This window comes from Oncorhynchus tshawytscha, linkage group LG10 (assembly GCF_018296145.1).
Source record: "Oncorhynchus tshawytscha isolate Ot180627B linkage group LG10, Otsh_v2.0, whole genome shotgun sequence".
NCBI classification, from domain to species: domain Eukaryota; kingdom Metazoa; phylum Chordata; class Actinopteri; order Salmoniformes; family Salmonidae; genus Oncorhynchus; species Oncorhynchus tshawytscha.
The window spans coordinates 27,241,875-27,267,402 of record NC_056438.1 but is presented as its reverse complement, the minus strand read 5'-3'; the positions used below and the strand labels follow the sequence as shown (position 1 = coordinate 27,267,402).

The window sequence follows — 25,528 nt, the reverse complement described above, 5'->3', positions numbered from 1 at the left end:
AATGCAATTACTATATTTTAGTTTTTAAAATGTTAGAATTTTTGTATCCCTTTGACAGAGTATTTTGTGTAAATTTTTGACAAAAAAATAATAATTCAATCAATTTGAGTCCCACTTTGTAACACAATAAAATGTGAAGAAATCCAAGGGGTCTGAATACTTTTGTACGGCACTCTATTTACAAATTCATCATGATACACAACTACTTTTGAGAACAGAGAGGGCGTGGCTGTCTGTCACGTCATTAAAAAAGACTAAACAGAATTGTAAAAAGGGATAGAAATTGTATTTTGGAGGACTGTAATGTCTTTATGGTTCACTTCATATATATATTCCATTCCTTTTTAAATCAACCATCCCATCTCTTAAATTCCTCAAATAGCTCCTCAGTCCCTCTTCAATTTTGTAAATCTTTATTGTCCTCTGTTTCCAGTATCCCTCCATCCCCACAACTCTCATACTCCTCGTCTCTCCATGGCAGCAGGGGGTGCCTCTCTCTCTCCGTCCCTCCTCTCCCTTTCTCCTCCTCCAGTCCTCTCCTCCCGTACCATTCTGAACAGGTAGCGGCTGGCCAGCTGTAGATCCCACTGATAGCGGGACAGGATCCTTAGGCAGTCGTCACGAGAACACAGGCTCAGAGAGTGCAGCTGCTCCATCTGAGAAGGAAGGAGGGAATGAGCGAGAGCGAGGAGAGAACACAAGGTTGGTGCATCACATTTAATATGACAATTTTTGCATTCTTAGTAAACTAGGTTGGTCGATGGAGAATACATTTTGAAGTACATGGAAATAATACATGTATTAAGTATGAATTAGAGTAATTCTGTCTAACCTTGAGTTGTTGCTGGGCCCTTATAGGGTTCCATTCATTGCAGTGAAGTGCGTTCCGAACCTCCTCATTGGTCACTCCATGCACTGCTTCCGTGACCTGACCAATCAGACTAGAGGACCTTAGAACTTCAGGCCAATCACAAAGCCTGAATTCTGTAATATGTCTAACAACTCAAGAACTAAAGATCATACATCCATTCAATACCTGGGCTATGAAGGCTTCCCTGGTGTGTTGTACTTGAGACGGGTACCTCTCCCTCTCTCGTTCCCTCACCACCCACTCCTTTTCTTGATTCCTCTCCTTGTCCCCATAGTCATCCAGTGCTGGTTTGGACCATGCCATGTGGGCCATTTTGCCCAGGTCGCTGCCCCCCATGGTCTGCTGCAGCTGGGGCTGGGGTGGCTGTAGCATCTGCTGCTGAGGATTCTTTTGAGGTTGTGGAGGCCACAAGGAACCTGGGGATGGATTTACAGGCCTCCGATCTCGGAACAAGGCCACCTGGGGAATCTTGACGTGTTTGAGGTTGGGCGGGAGCGGTCGAGGTGGGGGGTTGATGCTGGCCTTGCTGAACCGATGGGGATCCTGCTGCACCACAACGCTGCGGGCAACCATGGCGTTGGGGAGGGGTCCACGACGGGGGTCCACCTTGACCCCTCCTAAGGTCCTGCTCTGGGGATCACTCAGGACAGACTCCAGACTCCTGGTCATACCTGGGGACAGATGGATAGTTCTATTAAACATACAGTACCAGTCAAAAGTTTGGACACACCTACATTATTTTACTATTTAAACATTGTGAAATAATAGTGAAGACACCAAAGTGATGAAATAAAACATATGCAATCATGTAGTAACCAAAAAAGTGTCAAACAAATCAAAATATATTTGAGATTCTTCAAAGTAGCTAACCTTTGCATTGATCACAGCTTTGCACATGCTTGGCATTCTCTCAACCAGCTTCACCTGGAAAGCTTTTCCAACAGTCTTGAAGGAGTTCATACATATGCTGAGCACTTGTTGGCTGCTTTTCCTTCACTCTGCGGTCCAACTCATCCCAAACCATCTCAATTGGGTTGAGGTCGGTTGATTGTGGAGGCCAGATCAGATGATGCAGCACACCATCACTCTCCTTCTTGGTCAAAAAGCCCTTACACAGCTTGGAGGTGTGCTGGGTCATTGTCCTGTTGAAAAACAAATGATAGTCCCACTAAGCGCAAACCAGATGGGATGGCGTATCGCTGCAGAATGCTGTGGAGCACCCCCACACAATAACACCTGCTCCTCCATGCTTCACGGTGGGAACCACACATGCAGAGATTTCTGCTCATGTTTCTTGGCCAATGCAAGTCTCTTCTTATTATTGGTGTCCTTTAGTAGTGGTTTCTTTGCAGCAATTTGACCACGAAGGCCTGATTCACGCAGTCTCCTCTGAACAGTCGATGTTGAGATGTGTATGTTACTTTATTTGGGCTATCTTCTGTATACCACCCCTACCTTGTCACAACACAACTGATTGGCTCAAACACATTAAGAAAAAAAGAAATTCCACAAATGAACTTTGAACAAGTCACACCTGTTAATTGAAATGTATTCCAGGTAACTATAACTCATGAAGCTGGTTGAGAGAATGCCAAGAGTGTGCAAAGTTGTCATCAAGACAAAGGGTGGCTAATTTGAAGAATATCAAATATATGTGTTATTTCTTAGTTTTAATGTCTTCACAATTATTCTACTGTCACGACTCCTACCGAAGGTGGCTCCCCTTCCTGTTCGGGTGGCGCTCGGCATCACCGGCCTACTAGCTGCCACTGATCTTTTTCTCCCCCTCCTTGTCTGTTTATTAGTTACACCTGTGTTTAGTTAGGTTAATTAGTTTGGCTATATTATCCAGCCGGCCCGTCTGCTGGGTGTTCGGGATTGTTTTATGTGTACTCGTGTACACGCCTGTAAGTCACGGTTGTTCGTGTACGTGAGTTATTCGGGACTGTTTAGTTCCCCTGTGTTTTGGGGCATTTGTTTGAGTGGCATCGTTTTCACCTGTGTGGTGAATAAAGTATAGCGCTACTCTGAACTCTCTGTTTCCTGCATCTGACTTCTTCCTCCACTACACCCCAGGCATTACATCTACAATGTAGAAATAGTAAAAAATTAAAACCATTGAATGGGTTTTGACTGGTACTGTATACAGTATATGTATTTTGTACAAAATAACTACAGTGTACAGCATGTTGAGGGTGGTTTTCACTATGTGATATAAAACTTGTGACCCTCTGCTCTTGAGGCTAGTACACTACGAAGGGTACCAAAGGTCTAAACATTTAGAAGAGCTGTAATGTGCCCAATTAGCTACAGATTGCTACCCACAAGACAATTATATGTATGGATTGAATATTAGCTAATATTATTTGGAGAAAATGTTAGTATCAGTCATATAATAATCAAATAAAGAGTAAATAACTCATCGAAGTTGGTACCTGACATTTTCTGTAAATTGGAGCCGCCCTCTCTCTCTCTATTTGCTGGGCTTCTTCTCCAGTTTACTCTCCTGAAAAGGTCAGAGGTCAGCTAAAAACACAGTATTCAAACAAACATGGGTCAGGGTTGTACACTGACAATATCAAAGGTTCAAGGCATTCATCTTACTTACTCTGCAAGATTTGTATACCACCAATAGTGGGCCACCAACAAAGACGCAAACAAATGCAGTTTTTACTTGATTTCTATCGATATATGACAACGGATTTCTGTAATGCTAAACAAGACAAGGCAACAATGTGGCATTAATGACAGCAAAAAATAGTCAGGAGCCCAGGCTAGCATATAGCATGATGATGCTCAACAGCTATATATCAAAGAATCATCAAAAAGTGGAAACTTGACTGACTCGTCGAGGCATTCCGGCGTGCCCCAGTTACGGTCGGGGTGGGTCTCACTCTGCCCCGTGTGCTGCAAACTGCCCTTCAGGGGGGGCGGGATGAGGCTCGATGCAGCGACGGGGGCTGTGGTGGGAAGAGTAGGGGCGCTGCTGGGGGCGGAGAGGGAGGGAGCAGCCAGGCTCGGGGGGAACCAGCCCACTATCAAGGTCCTTTGGTTCTGGCCCTTCCACTCACACAGCTCCAGACTACAGGAGGAGAACCATACAGTCAAATCATATGAGCCACATAAAAGCCACATGTAGATATACAGTAAGCGAAATAAAAAACACATGGATACAATTTAAATGGTCACATTAAGAAAAGGCAATCATACAAGTCCAACAAATGACATAACAGTTTATTGATGACTTACGAACTACATATTCACAAAAAATGTACTCTCTATAAACGATTATAAAACTCTCTTATAAACTGTCTTGACACCCTTTTACATAGGACTCTCTGAAAACTTTAGCAAACTTGAGTCAGATCTTCAAATCTTTTATTCTTGGCATCTGACTTGAATTACCACAAGGTGGCAAAAATGTGAGGATTAGGGTTAACAGTCAATGCAACGGAATTCAGGTTTAAAAGTTTCGCTCTTTGAAGCAATATGTCTAAGTTTAACAATGAACCTCTGTTTCCTCCAATCTCTTTTTTCCATCTCCCCATCCTTCTTCTCTCTTACCTATGGTCTATGATGGTCACTAGGTCGTTGGACAGGAGGGTGAGTTTTCCAGGTTCCACAAAGTCCCGTACAGCACACACCTCCAAAGGCTGAGCCTGGATAGAGAGGGAAGAGGGGAGAGGAAACCATTTTATGCCACTGTCTCGCAGTCCAACCGCCTTTATTTTGGTCACTGGCCATATTGACTCTTAAATGCTAATGTGAACATGCTTGGGAGCCACTTGATTAGAGTGTATTATGTGAGTATAATGCAAATGTCAGCATACATTTATACATATATAATAAAAGTACAGTACCAGTCAACAGTTTGGACACACCTACTCATTCAAGGTTTAATTTTTTTTTTTACTATTTTCTACATTGTAGAAAATTAAATAACACATTGGGAATCATGTAGTAACCAAAAAAGTGTTAAACATATCCAAATATATTTTATATATAAGATTCTTCAAATAGCCACCTTTTGCCTTGATGACAGCTTTGCACACTCTTGGCATTCTCTCAGTCAGCTTCATGAGGTAGTCACCTGGAATGAATTTCAATTAACAGGTGTGCCTTGTTAAAAGCTCATTTGTGGAATTTCTTTCCTTCTTCATGCATTTTGTTTGAGCTAATCAGTTGTGTTGTGACAAGGTAGGGGTGGTATACAGAAGATAACCCTATTTGGTAAAAGACCAAGTCCATATTATGGCAAGAACAGCTCAAATAAGCAAAGAGAAATGACAGTCCATCATTAGGTCAGTCAATATGGAACATTTCAAGAACTTTGAAAGTTTCTTCAAGTGCAGTCACAAAAAGTTAATTAGTTACCAGCCTCAGAAATTGCTGCCGAAATAAATTCTACAGAGTTCAAGTAACTGACACATCTCAAAATCAACTGTTCAGAGGAGACTGTGTGAATCAGGTCGTCATGGTCGAATTGCTGCAACAACAAAAAACACTACAAAAGGACAGCAATAAGAAGAAGAGACTTGATTGGGTCAAGAAACATGAGCAATGGACATTAGACCAGTGGAAATTTGTCCTTTGGCCTGAAGTCCAAATGGGAGATTTTTGGTTCCAATCGCCATGTCTTTGTGAGATGCGGTGTGGGTGAACGGATGATCTCCGTGTGTTGCGGTTGGAATCAAAATCTCAAATTCGGACTCATCAGACCAAAGGACAGATTTCCACTGGTCTAATGTCCATTGCTTGTGTTTCTTGGCCCAAGCAAGTCTCTTCTTCTTATTGGTGTCCTTTAGTCGTGGTTTCTTTCCAGCAATTTGACCATAAAGGCCTGATTCACTTAGTCTCCTCTGAACAGTTGATGTTGAGATGTCTGTTACTTAAACTCTGTGAAGCATTTAATTGGGCTGCAATTTCTGAGGTGCTGGTAACTCTAATGAACTTATCCTCTCTAGCAGAGGTAACTCTGGGTCTTCCTTTCCTGTGGCGGTCCTCATGAGAGCCAGTTTCATCATAGCGCTTGATGGTTTTTGCGACTGCACTTGAAGAAACTTTCAAAGTTCTTGAAACATCCCGTATTGACTGACCTTCTTGTCTTAAAGTAATAATGGACTGTCGTTTCTCTTTGCTTATTTGAGCTGTTCTTGCCATAGTATGGACTTGGTCTTTTACCAAATAGTATACCACCCCTACCTTGTCACACACAACTGATTGGCTCAAACCCATTAAGAAGGAAAGAAATTCCACAAATGAACTTTTACGGCACACCTGTTAATTGAAATGCGTTCCAGGTGACTACCTCATGAAGCTGGTTGAGAGAATGCCAAGCGTGTGCAAAGCTGTCATCAAGACAAAGGGTGGTTACTTTGAAGAATCTCAAATATATTTTTATTTGTTTAACACTTTTTTTGGTTACATGATTGCATATGTGTTATTTTCATAGTTTTGATGTCTTCACTATTATTCTACAATGTTGACAATAGTAAAAATAAAGAAAAACCCTTGAATGAGTAGGTGTGTCCAAACTTTTGACTGGTACTGTACATATAAATATTTACAGTGTTACCTCTGCAACCAGGGTGGTGAGCTGGGAGAAGGTGGGTCGGTTGGAGGGGGTGCAGGCCCAACACTTTCTCATCACAGAGTAGAGTTCCTGAGGACAGTCAGGGGGTCTCTCCATACGCTGTCCCTCCAGCTCCACACGCCAGAGGATCTGAGAGAAAAAAAAAAGATTGGGGTACGTTTAATGACAAAGACATTGCATTGTTGTGATATTGAAGATGTTTGTGGACACAAACACACACACACATACACAATATTGAATATTTGATTTGGTACAAAGGGCTAAAATATTTCAGAGGTCGTACAAATGCTTGAAGCCTTGTGTCCTTTTGAGTCATGGTTCAACTTCAAGTGCTCTACCTAAAAGGTGTACCTGATAAATCTAACTCATTAGCTCTCGTTACAAACGCTCATTATTTAATTTCCCTTATAAATTCTTTGGCGCGTTAATGTTTCCCATATACTGTATCTAGTAATTAATTTATCCTAAATGTATATATTGTTATTTTCCTCTTTTGCCAGTATCATCTCCTAGAAACCAATTCCATGAGCAGCAGCACTTAAGAAGAGCTCCTCCTTAAATTGTAATTTTTGTAAAAATGTGTATTACATGTTAACAGTTGAGTTATTTTAGTGCACTGCTGTGTTCTGCCCATCTAGAGGAATTGGAAGATACTTTTTTGTGTGGAAATAGTTTTGAGAGGTTTTGAGAGATTGATCGACTTGGTTCTTGCAGGACTCATCTGCTGAATCATCAGGCAACACAAGGAAATAATGGGATCGGGGACAATAAACCCAACAAGGACGACAACAAGAATTAGGACATCGTCAAACAAACACAAAACCAACAGAGGGAGAAAGACAAAGGTTTTCTGAGGGATTTCTGGAGGATGGTTCAGGCCTTGAGGGAAGCAAGCATTCAGACGAACAAACAAACAAGCAAAAGAACACTTGGAAAGGAGGTGGAAACATTCTGACCATTGAGAGCGTATCTTCATTTCTGTGTAATGTGTTGTGTCATTGCAAAACACATTTAATATCTTTATTTGTATTATTCATAAAAGTGCATTGTTTAAAAAGTGCTTTCATCAAGAGACACTTCACATCATTCTAGAGCATAGTGCATTGTTTAGAGGTCACCGTGGAGAAGAAGATGGATGTCTTGTCTAAGCATTGTTTCAGACACATTGCCATCACGTACCCTGAAAAGGTTCCAAGTGAGTCAGAAAAAAAGATATTCAAATCCCTAGAGACTCCGAGGGCAGACTTCATCCTAAAAGTGAATCAAGGAAATAAAAGTAGGCCTTCTGTTCTACACGGATGATCCCAATGCTTGACACACAGTTAACTCCTCATTGATTGATTTAATTCTTACTAATAACCCCCATAAATATTTGTCTAGTGGAGTATTTGCATATGATCTCAGTGATCATTGTCCCATAGCATGTATTACAGATATGAAACAAAAAAAGACTAATCTTCGTTTAATTAAGAAGAAAGATTTTAAGACGTTTTCTCTTGTACTCTTGTACTCTGAGTTAGCCACTATTTCCTGTATTCCTGACACTGAGTTGGCTCTAGAAAATGTATCCTATATATTTATTCATCTGGCAGATAAACATGCCCCTTTTAAACAATTCAGAGTCAAGGATACATATATATATATATATATATATATATATATATATATATATATATATATATATATATATATATATATACAGTGCCTTATATAAAGTATTCGGCCCCCTTGAACTTTGCGACCTTTTGCCACATGTCAGGCTTCAAACATAAAGATATAAAACTGTATTTTTTGTGAAGAATCAACAACAAGTGGGACACAATCATGAAGTGGAAACGACATTTATTGGATATTTCAAACTTTTTAACAAATCAAAAACTGAAAAATTGGGCGTGCAAAATTATTCAGCCCCCTTAAGTTAATACTTTGTAGCGCCACCTTTTGCTGCGATTACAGCTGTAAGTCGCTTGGGGTATGTCTCTATCAGTTTTGCACATCGAGAGACTGAAATTTTTTCCCATTCCTCCTTGCAAAACAGCTCGAGCTCAGTGAGGTTGGATGGAGAGCATTTGTGAACAGCAGTTTTCAGTTCTTTCCACAGATTCTCGATTGGATTCAGGTCTGGACTTTGACTTGGCCATTCTAACACCTGGATATGTTTATTTTTGAACCATTCCATTGTAGATTTTGCTTTATGTTTTGGATCATTGTCTTGTTGGAAGACACATCTCCGTCCCAGTCTCAGGTCTTTTGCAGACTCCATCAGGTTTTCTTCCAGAATGGTCCTGAATTTGGCTCCATCCATCTTCCCATCAATTTTAACCATCTTCCCTGTCCCTGCTGAAGAAAAGCAGGCCCAATCCATGATGCTGCCACCACCATGTTTGACAGTGGGGATGGTATGTTCAGGGTGATGAGCTGTGTTGCTTTTACGCCAAACATAACGTTTTGCATTGTTGCCAAAAAGTTCAATTTTGGTTTCATCTGACCAGAGCACCTTCTTCCACATGTTTGGTGTGTCTCCCAGGTGGCTTGTGGCAAACTTTAAACGACACTTTTTATGGATATCTTTAAGAAATGGCTTTCTTCTTGCCACTCTTCCATAAAGGCCAGATTTGTGCAATATACGACTGATTGTTGTCCTATGGACAGAGTCTCCCACCTCAGCTGTAGATCTCTGCAGTTCATCCAGAGTGATCATGGGCCTCTTGGCTGCATCTCTGATCAGTCTTCTCCTTGTATGAGCTGAAAGTTTAGAGGGACGGCCAGGTCTTGGTAGATTTGCAGTGGTCTGATACTCCTTCCATTTCAATATTATCGCTTGCACAGTCCTCCTTGGGATGTTTAAAGCTTGGGAAATCTTTTTGTATCCAAATCCGGCTTTAAACTTCTTCACAACAGTATCTCGGACCTGCCTGGTGTGTTCCTTGTTCTTCATGATGCTCTCTGCGCTTTTAACGGACCTCTGAGACTATCACAGTGCAGGTGCATTTATACGGAGACTTGATTACACACAGGTGGATTGTATTTATCATCATTAGTCATTTAGGTCAACATTGGATCATTCAGAGATCCTCACTGAACTTCTGGAGAGAGTTGTGTTGTTTCAGTTTTTTTGATTTGTTAAAAAAGTTTGAAATATCCAATAAATGTCGTTCCACTTCATGATTGTGTCCCACTTGTTGTTGATTCTTCACAAAAAAATACAGTTTTATATCTTTATGTTTGAAGCCTGAAATGTGGCAAAAGTTCGCAAAGTTCAAGGGGGCCGAATACTTTCGCAAGGCACTGTATATATATATATACAAGTACAGAGTTCCAAACCGCCTCTGGAAGCAACATCAGTACAAGAGCTGTTCATCGGGAGCTTCATGAAATGGGTTTCCATGACCGAGCAGCTGCACACAAGCCTAAGATCACCATGCACAATGCCAAGCGTCGGCTGGAGTGGTGTAAAGCTCACCACCATTGGACTCTGGAGCATTGGAAACACGTTCTCTGGAGTAATGAATCACGCTTCACCATCTGGCATGATGCCAGGAGGACCCTACCTGCCTGAATGCATAGTACCAACTGTTAAGTTTGCTGGAGGAGAAATAATGGTCTGGGGTTGTTTTCATGGTTCAGGCTAGGCATCTTAGTTCAAGTGAAGGGAAATAATAACGCTACAGCTGTCACGAGTCCGACCGAGGGTGGCTTCCCTTCCCGGTCGGGTGGTGCTCGGCGGCCGTCGTCGCCGGCCTATTAGCTGCCACTGATTGTCTTTCCTCCCCCTCCTTGTATGTTTATTGTTAGCACCTGTTCGTGAATGATTAGTTGGGCTTTATTAGACAGCCGGCCCGCCTGTTTCTTTGTGCGGGATTAATTATTGTTCTGTAGTAGAGGAACGTGTTTGTTCCTGGTCGTGTATTTCGGTTGTACTATTTTCGTCCCCCGTGTTTGGGGCAGTTTGGTTGTGAGCACCCTGGGTTGCGTTTGTGCATTAAAGGGCACAGCATTGCACTCTCTGTTTCCTGCGTCTGACTCCACACCCACGACACCCGGAGCGTTACAACAGCATACAATTGCTTTCTAGACGAATCTGTGGCAACAGTTTGGGGGAAGGGCCTTTCCTGTTTCAGCATGACAATGCCCTCGTGCACAAAGCGAGGTCCATACAGAAATGGCTTGTCAGGATCGGTGTGGAAGAACATTTACTGGCCTGCACAGCGCCCTGGCCTCAACCCCCTCGAACACCTTTGGGATGAATTGGAACGCCGACTGCGAGCCAGGCCTATTTGCAATACATCAGTGCCTGACCTCACTAATGCTCTTGTGGCTGAAAGGAAGCAAGACCCCGCAGCAATGCTTCAACATCTAGTGGAAAGTCTTCCCAGAAGAGTGGAGGCTGTTATAGCAGCAAAGGGGGACCAACTCCATATTAATGCCCATGATTTTGGAATGAGATGTTCTATGAACAGGTATCCACATACTTTTGGTCATGTTGTATAGATCTAACCCTGGGTTTGCTTCTGAGTTATCTGAGCTCATTCAGATGAGAAATCAGGCCTGGGCCAAAGCAAGGAAAACTGACTGTAGTGGACTGGCAATCTGTCAGCCAATTGAGAAACAGATGTACTCTCTCGATTAAGAAAGCTAAATCAAGCTACTTTTTAAGCTCTATCTCTGACTCTGCTTCTAAATTTGGAAAACAGTAAATGCTCTTAGATTTTGGAAAACCCCAGCGGTGGCCGTGTACAAATTCCTCTTCTTTCCTGCCTAAGCAAGTTCTGTCTGACTCTGGCATCATCACAATGTGTACAGTGTGTCTACACATACCTGTCTGCCAGATAGCCCCCGCCAAGGCTCCTCACAGTAGGTGAACATCTCCCAGAGAATGACCCCAAACATCCACACATCAGAGGAGTGGGTGAAAGAGCCCACACGCAGACTCTCTGGGGCACACCTGGAGGGAGCGTGGGAGGAGAGATATGGAGAAAAAAGAGACAGAGCGAGAGAGAGAGAGATGGAATTACTACAAACTGCCAATCATTTACCAAAGAAAATTCCATAGTAGTGATATCTCCCTTCTCCACACCAGCTTCCATTCGGTCACACTGTTAAACAATCAATGACTGATCAATGATATATCCCCCCACAAACACCCTGATGTTCTCCTTCAGCTCACCAGGCAAAGGGGATACGTCTGTGGGCCGTCATCACGTAGTGGTCTGTCTCCTGGCTCAGGCCCCTCATCAGACCAAAGTCCCCAATCTTCACCATCTCCCTGGAGGCCAGCAGAACGTTCCGGGCAGCCAGGTCCCTATGGATGAACCTGGGGGAGATATAACACAGGCCCACTATACCGGCTACAACCAGGAATGGTTCAGCATTTTCATTGGCTAGAAGTGTCTTCCTTCCGCCTCTGCTGAAATTTCATTGGCATTACGGAAATTCCAGTCAATTGAGGATAAAATATATGCATGAAGTTGGTTCAAGGAATTGTTGACGTTTAGGGTTACAGTGAAGTTAGTGGGTAAAATTGCATATTCTGTCTGTAGAGTGGGACTGTTTGTGCCTCACCTGCGACCCTCCAGGTACTCCATACCCGCTGCTATCTGGGTGGCGAAGAGCCAGAGGCGTGCCAGGGGGTACTCGTGCTGGCGAGAGCGCAGCATGTCATACAGGGACCCCAGACAGGCCAACTCTGTCACCTGGGAGGAGGAGAATAGGGTTTTAAAGTCACTTCTTTACACTACATTTTCCCTCCAATTCCCTGAGTGAATTCTGCGATAAACATAACATCTGAATGACCATTCAATGTTTATTTAAATTTGCATGCCTGTATTTCAATAGCAATTCTACCAATTAGAATATTAGCATATGCAAAGGCCCATGCATGAAAGGATTACAATGCAGAGACCGGATTACAACGCAGAAATAGGAATAATACTAAATTTGTTTTATACTCCACCTTTAAGAGGATAGAGAGAATGACACTCTCACCATCTTGAGGGGCTGTGTGAGCACCACTCCGTAGAGGCGGATGATGTTGGGGTGGTCAAGAGACTGCATGGTGGTCACCTCCTGGAGAAAGTCTGTCATGGTGTCTGTCTGTCTGGAAAGACTACTTTTCAGAGACTTCACTGCCACCGGCAGCTGTCATGGCAACAGAAAGAAGAAGGGGAAGGATGGAGGAGTTATGTGTACTGATTAATGCCATTTGGGAAAGATTGTAATGCAATTTAAATTGATTGGGAATATACAGCGCATTCTGAAAGTATTCAGAACCCTTGACTTTTTCCATATTATGTTTTGTTACAGCCTTATTCTAAAATGGGTTTAAAAAAACAAATCCACTCATCAATGTACACACAATACCCCATAACGCCAAAGCAAGAACAGGTTTTTAGAAATGTTTGCTAATTTACAAAAGATAAATAAACTGAAATATCACATTTACATTCATTTTCAGACCCTTTACTCAGTCCTTTGTTGATGTACCTGTGACAGTGATTACAGCCTCAAGTCCTCTTGGGTATGATGCTACAAGCTTGGCACACTTTTACTTGGGGAGTTTATCCCATTCTTCTCTGCAGATCCTCTCAAGCTCTGTCATGTTGGATGGGGAGAGTCGCTGCACAGCTATTTTCGGGTTCAAGTCCGGGCTCTGGCTGGGCCACTCAAGGACATTTAGAGACTTGTCACATAGCCACTCCTGCGGTGTCTTGGCTCTGTGCTTAGGGTCATTGTCCTGTTGGAAGGTGAACCTTCGCCCCAGTCTGTGGTCCTGAGCACTCTGGAGCAGGTTTTCATCAAGAATCTCTCTGTACTATGCTCCGTTCATCTTTTCATTGATACTGACTAGTCTCCAACTCCCTCCCGCTGAAAAACATCCCCTCAGCATGATGCTGCCACCACCATGCTTCACCGTAGTGATGGTGCCACGTTTCCTACAGACGTGACTCTTTGCATTCAGGCCAAAGAGCTCAACCTTGGTTTCATCAGACCAGAGAATCTTGTTTCTCATGGACTAAGAGTCCTTTAGGTGCCTTTTGGCAAACTCCAAGTGGGCTGTTATGTTCCTTTTACTGAGGAGTGGCTTCCGTCTGGCCACTCTACCATAAAGGCCTGATTGGTGGAGTGCTGCAGAGATGGTTGTCCTTCTGGAAGGTTCTCCCATCTCCACAGAGGAACTCTGGAGCTCTGTCAGAGTGACCATCGGGTTCTTGGTCACCTCCCTGACCAAGGCCCTTCTCCCCAGATTGCTCAGTTTGGCTGAGCGGACAGCTCTAGGAAAAGTCTTGGTGGTTCCAAACTTCTTCCATTTAAGAATGATGGAGGCCACTGTGTTCTTGGGGACCTTCAATGCTGCAGACAATTTTTGATACCCTTCCCCAGATCTGTGCCTCGACACAATCCTGTCTTGGAGCTCTTCGGACAATTCCTCCGACCACATGGCTTGGTTGTTGCTCTGACATGCACTGTCAACTGTGGAACCTTATATAGACAGGTGTGTGCCTTTCCAAATCATGTCCAATCAATTGAATTTACCATAAGTGGACTCCACTGGAAACAAGATGCACCTGAGCTCAATTTCGAGTCTCATAGCAAAGATTCTGAATACTTATGTAAAAATTGTATTTTTAAATGTACAAACAATTCTAAAAACCTGTTTTCGCTTTGTCATTATGGGGTATTGTGTGTAGATTGATGAGGGGGAAAAAAGTGTTTAATCCATTTTAGAATAAGGCTGTTACTAACTAAATGTGGAAAGGGGGGAGGGGTCTGAATACTTCACGAATGCACTGTACTTCAATGCAAATTATGTTTTATTTCTGTTATGCAATTTCTATTGATCCTTTTGAAGGTACAGTATCTTGCCCTGTGACTTTCTAAACTGTCAACCTAGCTCTGCCTTTTACTGTTGGTGAGTAAAATAAAAGTTAAATACTGTCCCACCAGAAGCAACATACATTTTAACAAATCCACTCACCACTCTCCCAGTGGGGGTCTGCCACTCTCCTCTCTTCACCACGCCGAAGGAGCCCGTTCCCAGCTTCTCCCCCAGAGTCAGCTCATCGTCCTGGATCAGACAGGTGAGGGCCCGCCCCCCTTTCTCCTGGCCCGACCCCACGCTGCCCCATTGATCACCCCCCTCCGGACCACACCCACTGAAAGCCTGGGGGACCAACAGATCAACATGAGTGACAGGTGAGCATTCCAATTATTATGTTGTGTCAATCAGTAATGTCTGGTACTTATTTCAAAGAACTCACCACTACCTTGTAACAAATGGTATATAATAGTAAATTGCATTCTGGAGGGACTTGAGAGATGTTTAACCTTTCTTTAACTAGGCAAGTCAGTTAAGATCAAATTCTTATTTACAATGATGGCCTACACCAGCCAAACCCAGACGACACTGAGCCATTTGTGCTCTGCCCTATAGGACTCCCAATTACAGCCGGTTGTGATACAACCTGGATTCGAACCAGGGTGTCTGTAGTGATGTCTCAAGCACTGAGATGCAGTGCCTGAGACCACTGCGCCACTCGGGAGCCCCATGTAAAGGTCTTACCTTGGCCATCCACGATTTGGGCCTCACGCTGATCTTGAAGTTTTTCACAGCCTCCCATAATCTTCTCTGTCCTACACGTAGACAAATATTCGATATAAAAGATATGGCCATACAACATACAAACAAGGGTTACACTTCACATGAATACCCTCTTCATAAGGGCATTTATAATCCCATGTGAACTATTCATAGTGCATTATAATGCACAACATAGGGGCTTTTCATATGAAGTGTTACCAAAAATAGCTATAGAATCATTTTTAAAAAGGACAACAACAACCACAGTGTACTGACCTGGTTTGCTGATGCCAATCTGTTCGAGGTCAGACTCTTTAACGTAGGCGAAATGCTCTACGCGGGTGATGTTGAGGCTGTCCCGGACACGCAGGTAAAACCTCTCCAACTGGACCTCGGCCAGGAGGTGGTACAGCCACTGAGTGTCCTGTTCCATCAGCATGACCCTGTGGGTCACCACAGCTCTAGGCAAACTGGCGAACCAGGGACCCCCATTATATGTTAGCAAAAACAATTGTTTCACGTCTTGTCTTATCATCAGGTGAATGATAATGACAAGGAGAAGTAATCATAGTTTTAAAATGAATAGATTGGGTACATAGTTTTTCATTATTCTGACCTCCCCACATTGCATTTGGAAGAGGAAGTGTAAACTCTAACGGCTGATTAGCTAGAAAGTTAACTCCAAACACATTTTTGCTAAAAGCAGCTGTTTAGCTGATTTAATTAACAAAGGTTAGCAATGTGTTGGCTAACATGTACAGTTGAAGTCTGAAGTTTATATACACTTAGGTTGGAGTCATTAAAACTCGTTTTTCAACCACTCCACAAATTTATTGTTTACAAACTATAGTTTTGGGATGTCGGTTAGGACATCTACTATGTGCATGATATAAGTAATTTTTCCAACAATTGTTTACAGACAGATTATTTCACTTATAATTAACTGTATCACAATTCCAGTGGGTCAGAAGTTTACATACACTAGGTTGACTGTGCCTTTAAACAGCTTGGAAAATTCCAGAAAATGATATCATGGCTTTAGAAGCTTCTGATAGGCTAATTTACATCATTTGAATCAATTGGAGGTGTACCTGTGAATGTATTTCAAGGCCTACCTTCAAACTCAGTGCCTCTTTGCTTGACATGGGAAAATCAGAAGAAATCAGACTAGACCTTAGAAAATAAATTGTAGACCTCCACAAGTCTGGTTCATCCTTGGGAGCAATTTCCAAACACCTGTAGGTATCACGTTCATCTTTACAAACAATAGTACGCAAGTATAAACGCCATAGGACCACGCAGCCATCATATCGCTCAGGAAGGAGACCCGTTCTGTCTCCTATAGATTACGTATTTTGGTGTGAAAAGTGCAAATCAATCCCAGAACAACAGCAAAGGACCTTGTGAAGATGCTGGAGGAAACAGGTACAAAAGTATCTATATCCACAGTAAAACGAGTCATATATCGACATAACCTGAAAGGCCGCTCAGCAAGGAAGAAGCCATTGCTCCAAAATCACCATAAAAAATCTAGACCACAGTTTGCAACTGCACATGAGAACAAAGATTGTACTTTTTGGAGAAATGTCCTATGGTCTGATGAAACAAAAATAGAACTGTTTGGCCATAACGGCCATCGTTATGTTTGGAGGAAAAAGGGGTAAGCTTGCAAGCCGAAGAACACCATCCCAGCCGTGAAGCACGGGGGTGGCAGCATCATGTTGTGGCGGTGCTTTGCTGCAGGGTATAAAAGTATGTACAAGTATAAAAACATGGACTGGTGCACTTCACAAAATAGATGGCATCATGAGGAAGCAAAATTATGTGGATATATTGAAACCACATCTCAAGACATCAGTCAGGAAGTTAAAGCTTGGTCGCAAACGGATCTTCCAAATGGACAATGACCCCAAGCATACTTCCAAAGTTGTTGCAAAATGGTTTAAGGACAACAAAGTCAAGGTATTGGAGTGGCCATCACAAAGCCCTGACCTCAATCCTATAGAACATTTCTGGGCAGAACTGAAAAAGCGTGTGCAAGCAAGGAGGCCTACAAACCTGATTCAGTTACACCAGTTCTGTCTTGAGGAATGGGCCAAAATTCACCCAACTTATTGTGGGAAGCTTGTGGAAGGCTACCCGAAACGTTTGACCCAAGTTAAACAATTTAAAGGCAATGCTACCAAATAATAATTGAGTGTTTTTTTAAACTGCTGACCCACTGGGAATGTGATGAAATGAATAAAAGCTGAAATAAATAATTCTCTCTACTATTATTCTGACATTTCACATTCTTAAAATAAATTGGTGATCATAATTTACCTAAGACAGGGAATGTTAACTTGGATTAAATATTAGGAATTGTGATAAACTAAACTGAGTTTAAATGTATTTGGCTGAGGTGTATGTAAACTTCCGAGTTCAACTGTATGTCCAAGTCAAGAAAGCTTACCAACAGCCAGCAGCTCTGGCACTTTCACCAGTCCAGTCATGACCAGTGATAACCTCAAGGGAGGATGCATTTCAAGTCAATTACAAGAAACAGCGCCATGAGCATTGCCTTGTTGCTTTTTCCCATCAGATGCACCAATTGAATATGCATAATTTAATTGAGAATTCACTCATGTTGTTCAGTGGAGGGACATTAGAGGAAGTCGAAGAGCTGTTACCAAAGGAGGCAGTACCTTTTCCCAGTTGCAATTTAATAACGAGGCAGCCTGTTTTACAGTAACTAGCTATGTTCCCAGTTCACACACAGGCCTCTTGTCTTCTCATATCATTGTCTGTCTGTGGACTTCCGCTTCAGGGAATTGGCGCCATAAAACAACCAGAGTTATCAGTGGAGAGAAGGGTGAGTCAGAGGCCTACATTCCTGTGTCAAGTACTCTGGCAAACTCTAACCAGTTCTCACATATACAGTTGAAGTCGGAAGTTTACATACACCTTAGCCAAATACATTTAAACTCAGTTTTTCACAATTCCTGACGTTTAATCCCAATGCCTTCGACACGCACTGTCAACTGTGGAACCTTATTTTGACAGGTGTATGCCTTTCCAAATCATGTCCAATCAATTGAATTTACCACAGGTGTACTCCAATCAAGTTGTAGAAACATCTCAAGGATGATCAATGGAAACAAGATGCACCTGAGCTCAATTTCGAGTCTCTTTAATCCATTTCAGAATAAGGCTGTAATGTAACAAAATGTGGAAAAAGTCAAGGGGTCTGAATACTTTCCAAAGCCACTGTACACTGAGTATGTTCACAGACACAGACAGACAGACAATGCGAACCACCACATTTTATCATGGAAAGGTGACTGGGAATATGGCTGAATAAAAACAGTGTAGTTATTCCCTCCGCAAGGCAATCAAACAAGCAAAATGTCAGTATAGAACAAAGTGGAGTCACAATTCAATAGCTCAGACACGAGACGTATGTGGCAGGGTCTACAGACACTCATGGACTAAAAAAGGAAAACCAGCCACGTCACGGAGACCGGCGTCTTACTTCCAGACAAACTAAAAACTTTCTTTGCCTGCTTTGAGGATGATACAGTACCACCGACGTGGCCCACTACCAAGGACTGTGGGCTCTCCTTCTCCGTGGCCGAGGTAAGTAAGGCATTTAAACGTGTTAACCCTCGCAGGGCTGCCGGCGCAGACGGCATCCCTAGCAGCGTCCTCAGAGCATGCACAGACCAGCTGGCTGGTGTGTTTACGGACATATTCAATCTCTCCCTATCCCAGTCTGCTGTCCCCACTTGCTTCAAGATGGCCAGCATTATTCCTGTACCCAAGAATGTAAAGGTAGCTGAACTAAATTACTATCGCCCCGTAGCACTCACTTCTGTCATCATGAAGTGCTTTGAGCGACTAGTCAAGGATCATATCACCTCCACCTTACCTGTCACCCTTGACCCACTTCAATTTGCTTACCACCCCCCTAGGTCCACAGACATTGCAATCGCCATCACACTGCACACTGCCCTATCTCATCTGGACAAGAGGAATACCTATGTAAGAATGCTGTTCACTGACTAAAGCTCAGCATTCAACACCATAGTACCATCCAAGCTCATCATTAAGCTTGAGGCCCTGGGTCGCAACCCCGCCCTGTGCAACTTGGTCCTGGACTTGCTGACGGGCCACCCCCAGGTGGCGAAGGTAGGAAACAGCATCTCCACTTCGCTGATCCTCAGCACTGGGGCCCCACAATGGTGCATGCTCAGCCCCCTCCTGTACTCCCTGTTCACCCACGACTGCGTGGCCATGCACGCCTCCAACTCAATCATCAAGTTTGCAGATGATACAGTAGTAGTAGGCTTGATTACCAACAACGACGAGACAGCCTACAGGAAGGAGGTGAGGGCTCTGGGAGTGTGGTGTCAGGAAAATAATCTCTCACTCAACATCAACAAAACAAAGGAGATGGTTGATGCACAATTGAGAGCATCCTGTCAGGCTGTATCACCGCCTGGTACGGCAACAGCACCGCCCACAACCGCAGGGCTCTCCAGACGGTGGTGCGGTCTGCACAATGCATCCCCGGGGGCAAACTACTTGCCTTCCAGGACACCTACAGCACCTGATGTCACAGAAAGGCCAAAAAGATCATCAAGGACAACAAACACCGGAGCCTCTGCCTGTTCACCCGCAACCATCCAGAAGGCGAGGTCAGTACAGATGCATCAAAGCCGGGACCGAGAGACAGCTTCTATCAGCTTCTATCTCAAGGCCATCAAACTGTTAAACAGACATCATAAGCACAAAGAGGCTGCTGCCTACATACAGACTTGAAATCATTGGCCACTTTAATAAATGGAACACTAGTCACTATAATTAATAATGCCACTTTAATAATGTTTACATATCTTGCATTACTCATCTCATATGTACAGTATATACTGTATTTTATACTATCCATTGCATCTTAGCCTATGCCGCTCTGTCATTGCTCATCCATATATTTATATATTCTTATACCATTCCTTTACTTAGATTTGTGTGTATTAAGTATTTGTTGTGGAATTGTTAGGTATTACTTGTTAGATATTGCTGCACTGTCAGATCTAGAAGCACAAGCATCAACATAATACACACGCAATAACATCTGCTAACCATGTGTATGTGACCAATCAAATTGGATTTGATTCTATTTGAGACAGACACATTGATGCAGCCTGAGGTGCAAGGGGCTAGCCCGGACAAGCACTTTCTCATGTCCAAATAGATTCCCAAAGACAACTCCCAAACCCGCACCCAAATATCACATCAGAGACACTCCATGGAGCAATTCTGTAGTAAAGACGTGTGTGCAACCAAACACTGAGGTCATTTCTCACGCACGTCCCATTGTTTTAAATGCCCAGTACATTCAAAAACTAGATGTTTCTGTTTTTTTATACAGTATTTTACCACACTATGAGGTTGGAATAATACTGTTAAATTGTTTTTAAAAAATATGATAACGCCCTTTTGGTGTAAGAGCTGTTTGCAAAGACCGCCTGAAATTTCAACCTGTCACCAGGTGGTAAATTAGTTAATAGACCAATAAGAAAGAGAGTTCCAAACCGTTCTGCCAAGAACAGCTAGTTTTCAGTTTTCCCCTCCCCACTCAGACCATTCCCAGACAGACCGAACAATATTCTTGCTTGAGAAATATATCTTTGCTAAGAAGCCTTTTTTTTGTCTCTTTTTGACCATTTTAACTGAAAACAATCATAGTAAGTTACCCATAAATTGTTATCCAGAAATGTTACACAGAAATTATTTGAAATAAGATTTTTTTTAAAACAACTGCTTTTAGGGTCATTTCGCTTTATGTACACGTGTATACATTTTATCCTGCTCAGCTACTGAATAATTTTGGGTGGTAACTAACCTAATGTAGCAGGCATAAAATAAATGCCTAGATCCACTACATACTGGTTTTGACAAGAAAAAAATGTGTTTTGGTGACTGACTATTGTGGACTGGTCTCTATCTGTTTCATTTCAACCAGAACCTTACAACCTCTGGGTCACAGACCGAGAATTCCAATTGAAGTTCAGCTTATGAACCTTGAGAACATAATTCTCCTAACAGTAACTGGAGACATCTAAAAACCCACTGGACACATTATCCTTGATAAGCAGGGTTTCTAATAAAAACAGTTTGACAAAGAATCATAATGACACAATAAACTTGTATAACGTCTCCTTACAGAGTAAGGCTCTTGTAACAGAGAATGCATGGACTAACTGACTGACCCAACCAGTACTGTCACCAATCAGTCAACAAAAAAGCTTCTTGGAAGTTGAATAATTATTTCAGGTATACATGATGTCCTGAATATGCACTGTAACACCAAACTCTCTCAGCCATGACATAGCTTTTCCCCTTAGTTAAATAAGTATTTGTTCATAAATCCAAATTCATGCCTAAATTGAGAAGAAAAACACTCAAAAGCTATACACTAATTCTTTGTCAAAAGGAGTTTATCCTGAGCTCGCTGGTACAGATGTAGGATCTTAATTCGATCACGCTGTTGCAGGAGAACTTTCGTGAAATGCAGGAAATGTAAGACTTGTAGTTTATTTGAGGTGTAAAAAGACTTCTGAAGTTTGTAATTCTGCAGTAGCAGTAAATATGAACAACCAAACACAGAAATTTCAGACTTGAGTTTCCCTTATGAAAAAGGCATCAAACACAGGGAATTTCCATGCAAAAGGCCCAATGAGCACTAACACGAAGTTTATGGGAGCACATCAAATTTGGTGTCAAATGAAAGCTAAGAGTATATATTCATGACACATTAAGGCATATATCAAATGTTTCAACCATGTTCCAACCTAAACATTTTGAATATAAGCAAAGGCTTTGATTTCTGGTCAAACAGGTGGAAAAGGGGTCTTAGAAAACATCTAGTAGAGAAAGTGTTGAAAGGTATTATAAATACATCAAAACACAGTAATGTTGATGTAAAGACCCCTGCCAACTAATATCAACATTTATATTTAGTTTTGCAGAAATAATTTGCCTTCTGTAAGTTTAAGAAATATTGCCTAGTGTATTGTCATTCTGTTACCAAAAACTCACATATCTTTAAGACACAGAATTTTCAAATATCTCTACCACATGAGGGAGGATAATGAAAGTTCACAGAACTAACAAGTAACGGTAGACCCACCAAATAGTTATAGTGTTTTTACTGATACAAATTTGGTTTAGGATTTATTAAGTGATTAAAACACTTCATAATTTTACTAAATCGGACCTCATTTGAATAACGGCCACTGTGTAAAATAATAAAACCGAGGGAGATTTTATCCCTTCTGTTACCAAACTTTACATCTGCACTGTTTTTCAAGTAAATGTGTTTTTGTAAAATGTTCAGTGGAAATTGTTAAAATGAGTCCCTGTGCATAGAGGTCTTTGGTTTCTTTAACTTTGCAATACAAGTATTTTGTTTGTCATACTTTTAAAAGAGAAAAATAGGAGTCATTCTGTTATCGTGGAATTGCCACCTGTAGGTCTATATAAAACTAGAGTATTGCACAATTGTAATCTATTAGGTCAGCATTAAAATTATTATCCATTTCTCAACTTAGAACAAAAGGCTCTGAATTATCTGGTTCATGCACTCAAAAGTACGCCTTGGAGCTTACTGAAGCACATTCAAGAACAATGAAGCCTTTCTCTGATATGTTTTTATTTGATTCATTCTTACCCATCAAAATCTCATTGACATATTTTCTCATATGAGTTAGCTATCCATAAAAGTAACTCTTTAATTTGTTACACAGGATTTAATATTAAATCAGTAAAAGGGGAGGGCAGAACAGTCCCCAATAATTAATCAATCATTGAAAGTAGACCTACAGGTGTTGACCTATGTGTTATTTAACACAACATAGTCTACTGTAGTTGTGGGACGCCATGGCTTTGTCTTTTAGAATAAAGACTGTGGATTTATTGTATAAGGCAAGGCTGCTATATAGTGGGGCAAATTGATACCGAAGTTCAGTCAGCGTAGATAAGCTCTAAATACTAACCGTCAATAAAATGACCCACGGTCCACCAGGGCCACGATCTTGCTTTTTATGAACCCAGCTTTCGGATATGCTACAACAAATCAAGGTATTCCCAATAGGATCGTTAGACCTAGGCCTACGGATAATCCACATCACGTGCCATACTGTTTTTCTTAATTTTGTAAATAAATGATCATATTTTTGTTTTTTTAAGTTTGTCGGTTTAATCTCATAGCAAAATATCCTCTCTTCAACTGGCGTTGAAAACTTTAGCAACAGCAATCTAGTGTTTTTTTGGCTACCTGTCCACATAGTTCTCTCCGCCTCTTCCTAGTATTTTCACTCCACCCCTTTTCAATTTCCACCTGTGCAACAATTGCCTAGCCACCTGCCTACACATAAAATAGTTATTTCACAAAAATATATTACACATAATGCGGTGCAAGCGCACAATAATTCAAATTATATGGGCATTAATAATCATACATTGTCATATCATGTATGTGGTATAATATTTTCTGCTTGTTTGACCAAAAAACTTTAATCTGATTCAACTTCCCTTTTATGTATGTTTTCACATTATTATCTGTCTTGGTTGGTTGATGCCGAAATGCGCCAGTAGCAATGAGTTTCTTTCACTCTCTTAACCATACCTGTCTGCTCCTGCATAACCAGTCTGACTAGATTTATGCCTCTCGCATAACCTCGGATTTGAATGTAAACCCAGACAGCAACACAGTGGAGTGCCCCCTCCTTGCACCTTGTACTTCCTGGTACTGGTGGTACAGTACCTCCCAGTCACCTCGCTCCCTCTCGCTATACACAACACACTAGAAAGGGCATGGAGATCCATTCAAAAGACCTTTCAAATAGGAGTGCTAGTCAAAGAAGCCGTTTCCATTTCAAAAACAGTGTAAATGGGTTTTATTTCATGCCAATAACATATGGATATTGGCCAAGATGATATTGTATGATTATATTCAAATCAAAGTTTTTTTTTCACGTGCCCCGAATACAGTGAAATGCTTACTTACAGGCTCTAACCAATAGTGCAAAAAAGGTATTAGGTGAACAATAGGTAAGTAAAGAAATAAAACAACAGTAAAAAGACAGGCTATATACAGTAGCGAAGCTATAAAAGTAGTGAGGCTACATACAAACAACGGTTAGTCAGGCTGATTGAGGTAGTATGTACATGTAGATATGGTTAAAGTGACTATGCATATATGATGAACAGAGAGTAGCAGTAGCATAAAAGAGGGGTTGGCGGGTGGTGGCAACACAATGCAGATAGCCCGGTTAGCCAATGTGCAGGAGCACTGGTTGGTCGGCCCAATTGAGGTAGTATGTACATGAATGTATAGTTAAAGTGACTATTTGCCACACAATGCAAATAGTCCGGGTGGCCATTGGATTACCTGTTCAGGAGTATTATGGCGTGGTTGTAAAAACTGTTGAGAAGCCTTTTTGTCCTAGACTTGGCACTCCGGTACCGCTTGTCATGCGGTAGTAGACAGAACAGTCTATGACTGAGGTGGCTGGGGTCTTTGACAATTTTTAGGGCCTTCCTCTGACACCGCCTGGTGTAGAGGTCCTGAATGGCAGGCAGCTTAGCCCCAGTGATGTACTGGGCTGTACGCAGTACCATCTGTAGTGCCTTGCGGTCAGAGGCCGAGCAATTGCCGTACCAGGCAGTGATGCAACCAGTCAGGAGGCTCTCGATGTTGCAGCTGTAGAACCTTTTGAGGATCTCAGGACCCATGACAAATCTTTTTAGTTTACTGAGGGGGAATAGGCTTTGTCGTGTCCTCTTCACGACTGTCTTGGTGTGTTTGGACCATTCTAGCTTGTTGTTGATGTGGACACCAAATAACTTGAAGCTCTCAACCTGCTCCACTACAGCCCCGTCGATGAGAATGGGGGCATGCTCCTTTTCCTGTAGTCTACAATCATCTCCTTAGTCTTGGTTATGTTGAGGTATAGGTTGTTATTCTGGCACCACCCGGCCAGGTCTCCTCCTCCCTATAGGCTGTCTCGTCGTTGTCGGTGAACAGTCCTACCACTGTTGTGTCGTCTGCAAACTTAATGATGGTGTTGGAGTCGTACCTGGCCGTGCAGTCGTGGGTGAACAGGGAGTACAGGAGGGGACTGAGCACACACCCTTGGGGAGCTCCAGTGTTGAGGATCAGCGTGGCAGATGTGTTGCTACCTACCCTTAACACCTGGGGGCGGCCCGTCAGGAAGTCCAGGATCGAGTTGCAGAGGGAGGTGTTTAGTCCCAGGATCCTTAGCTTAGTGATGAGCTTTGAGGGTACTATGGTGTTGAACACTGAGCTATAGTCAATGAATAGCATTCTCACATAAGTGTTCCTTTTGTCCAGGTGGGAAAGGGCAGTGTGGAGTGCATCATCTCTGGATCTGTTTGGGCGGTATGCAAATTGGAGTGGGTCTAGGGTTTCTGAGATAATGGT

At 42.3% G+C, this 25,528-nt stretch overlaps 1 protein-coding gene across 2 annotated transcripts; it reads right to left on the bottom strand.

Annotated features, from left to right (window-relative positions):
* Positions 1-268: 268 nt before the first annotated feature.
* LOC112260035 (activated CDC42 kinase 1) lies at positions 269-23,359 on the bottom strand. Of its 2 annotated transcripts, none has more exons than XM_024434815.2 (15): positions 23,079-23,357; positions 15,319-15,512; positions 15,025-15,095; positions 14,440-14,625; positions 12,450-12,602; positions 12,027-12,157; positions 11,632-11,778; positions 11,283-11,409; positions 6,447-6,593; positions 4,436-4,530; positions 3,717-3,953; positions 3,307-3,377; positions 1,037-1,542; positions 833-928; positions 269-656 (listed from the first exon to the last, which is right to left on the bottom strand). In XM_024434815.2, the coding sequence occupies exons 2-15, from the start codon at positions 15,479-15,481 to the stop codon at positions 456-458; spliced, it is 2,331 nt and encodes a 776-aa protein (XP_024290583.1). In that variant the 5' UTR covers positions 15,482-15,512; positions 23,079-23,357; the 3' UTR covers positions 269-455. The 2 variants fall into 2 exon arrangements, 1 of the variants encoding a protein (XP_024290583.1); XR_002954975.2 differs by having other exon boundaries at positions 519-656; positions 833-941; positions 23,079-23,359.
* Between the last annotated feature and the right edge of the window lie 2,169 nt (positions 23,360-25,528).

What these genes read in the sequence shown, in the direction of transcription:
- LOC112260035 (XM_024434815.2), bottom strand. Translation starts at nt 15,481, where the DNA reads ATGCTGATGGAACAGGACACTCAGTGGCTGTACCACCTCCTGGCCGAG. An exon ending in CCAAATCGTGGATGGCCAAG is followed by an intron (nt 14,626 to 15,024) that starts GTAAGACCTTTA and finishes TTGGTCCCCCAG; the next exon opens with GCTTTCAGTGGGTGTGGTCC. An exon ending in GTGACCATCATAGACCATAG is followed by an intron (nt 3,954 to 4,435) that starts GTAAGAGAGAAG and finishes CTCCTCCTGTAG; the next exon opens with TCTGGAGCTGTGTGAGTGGA.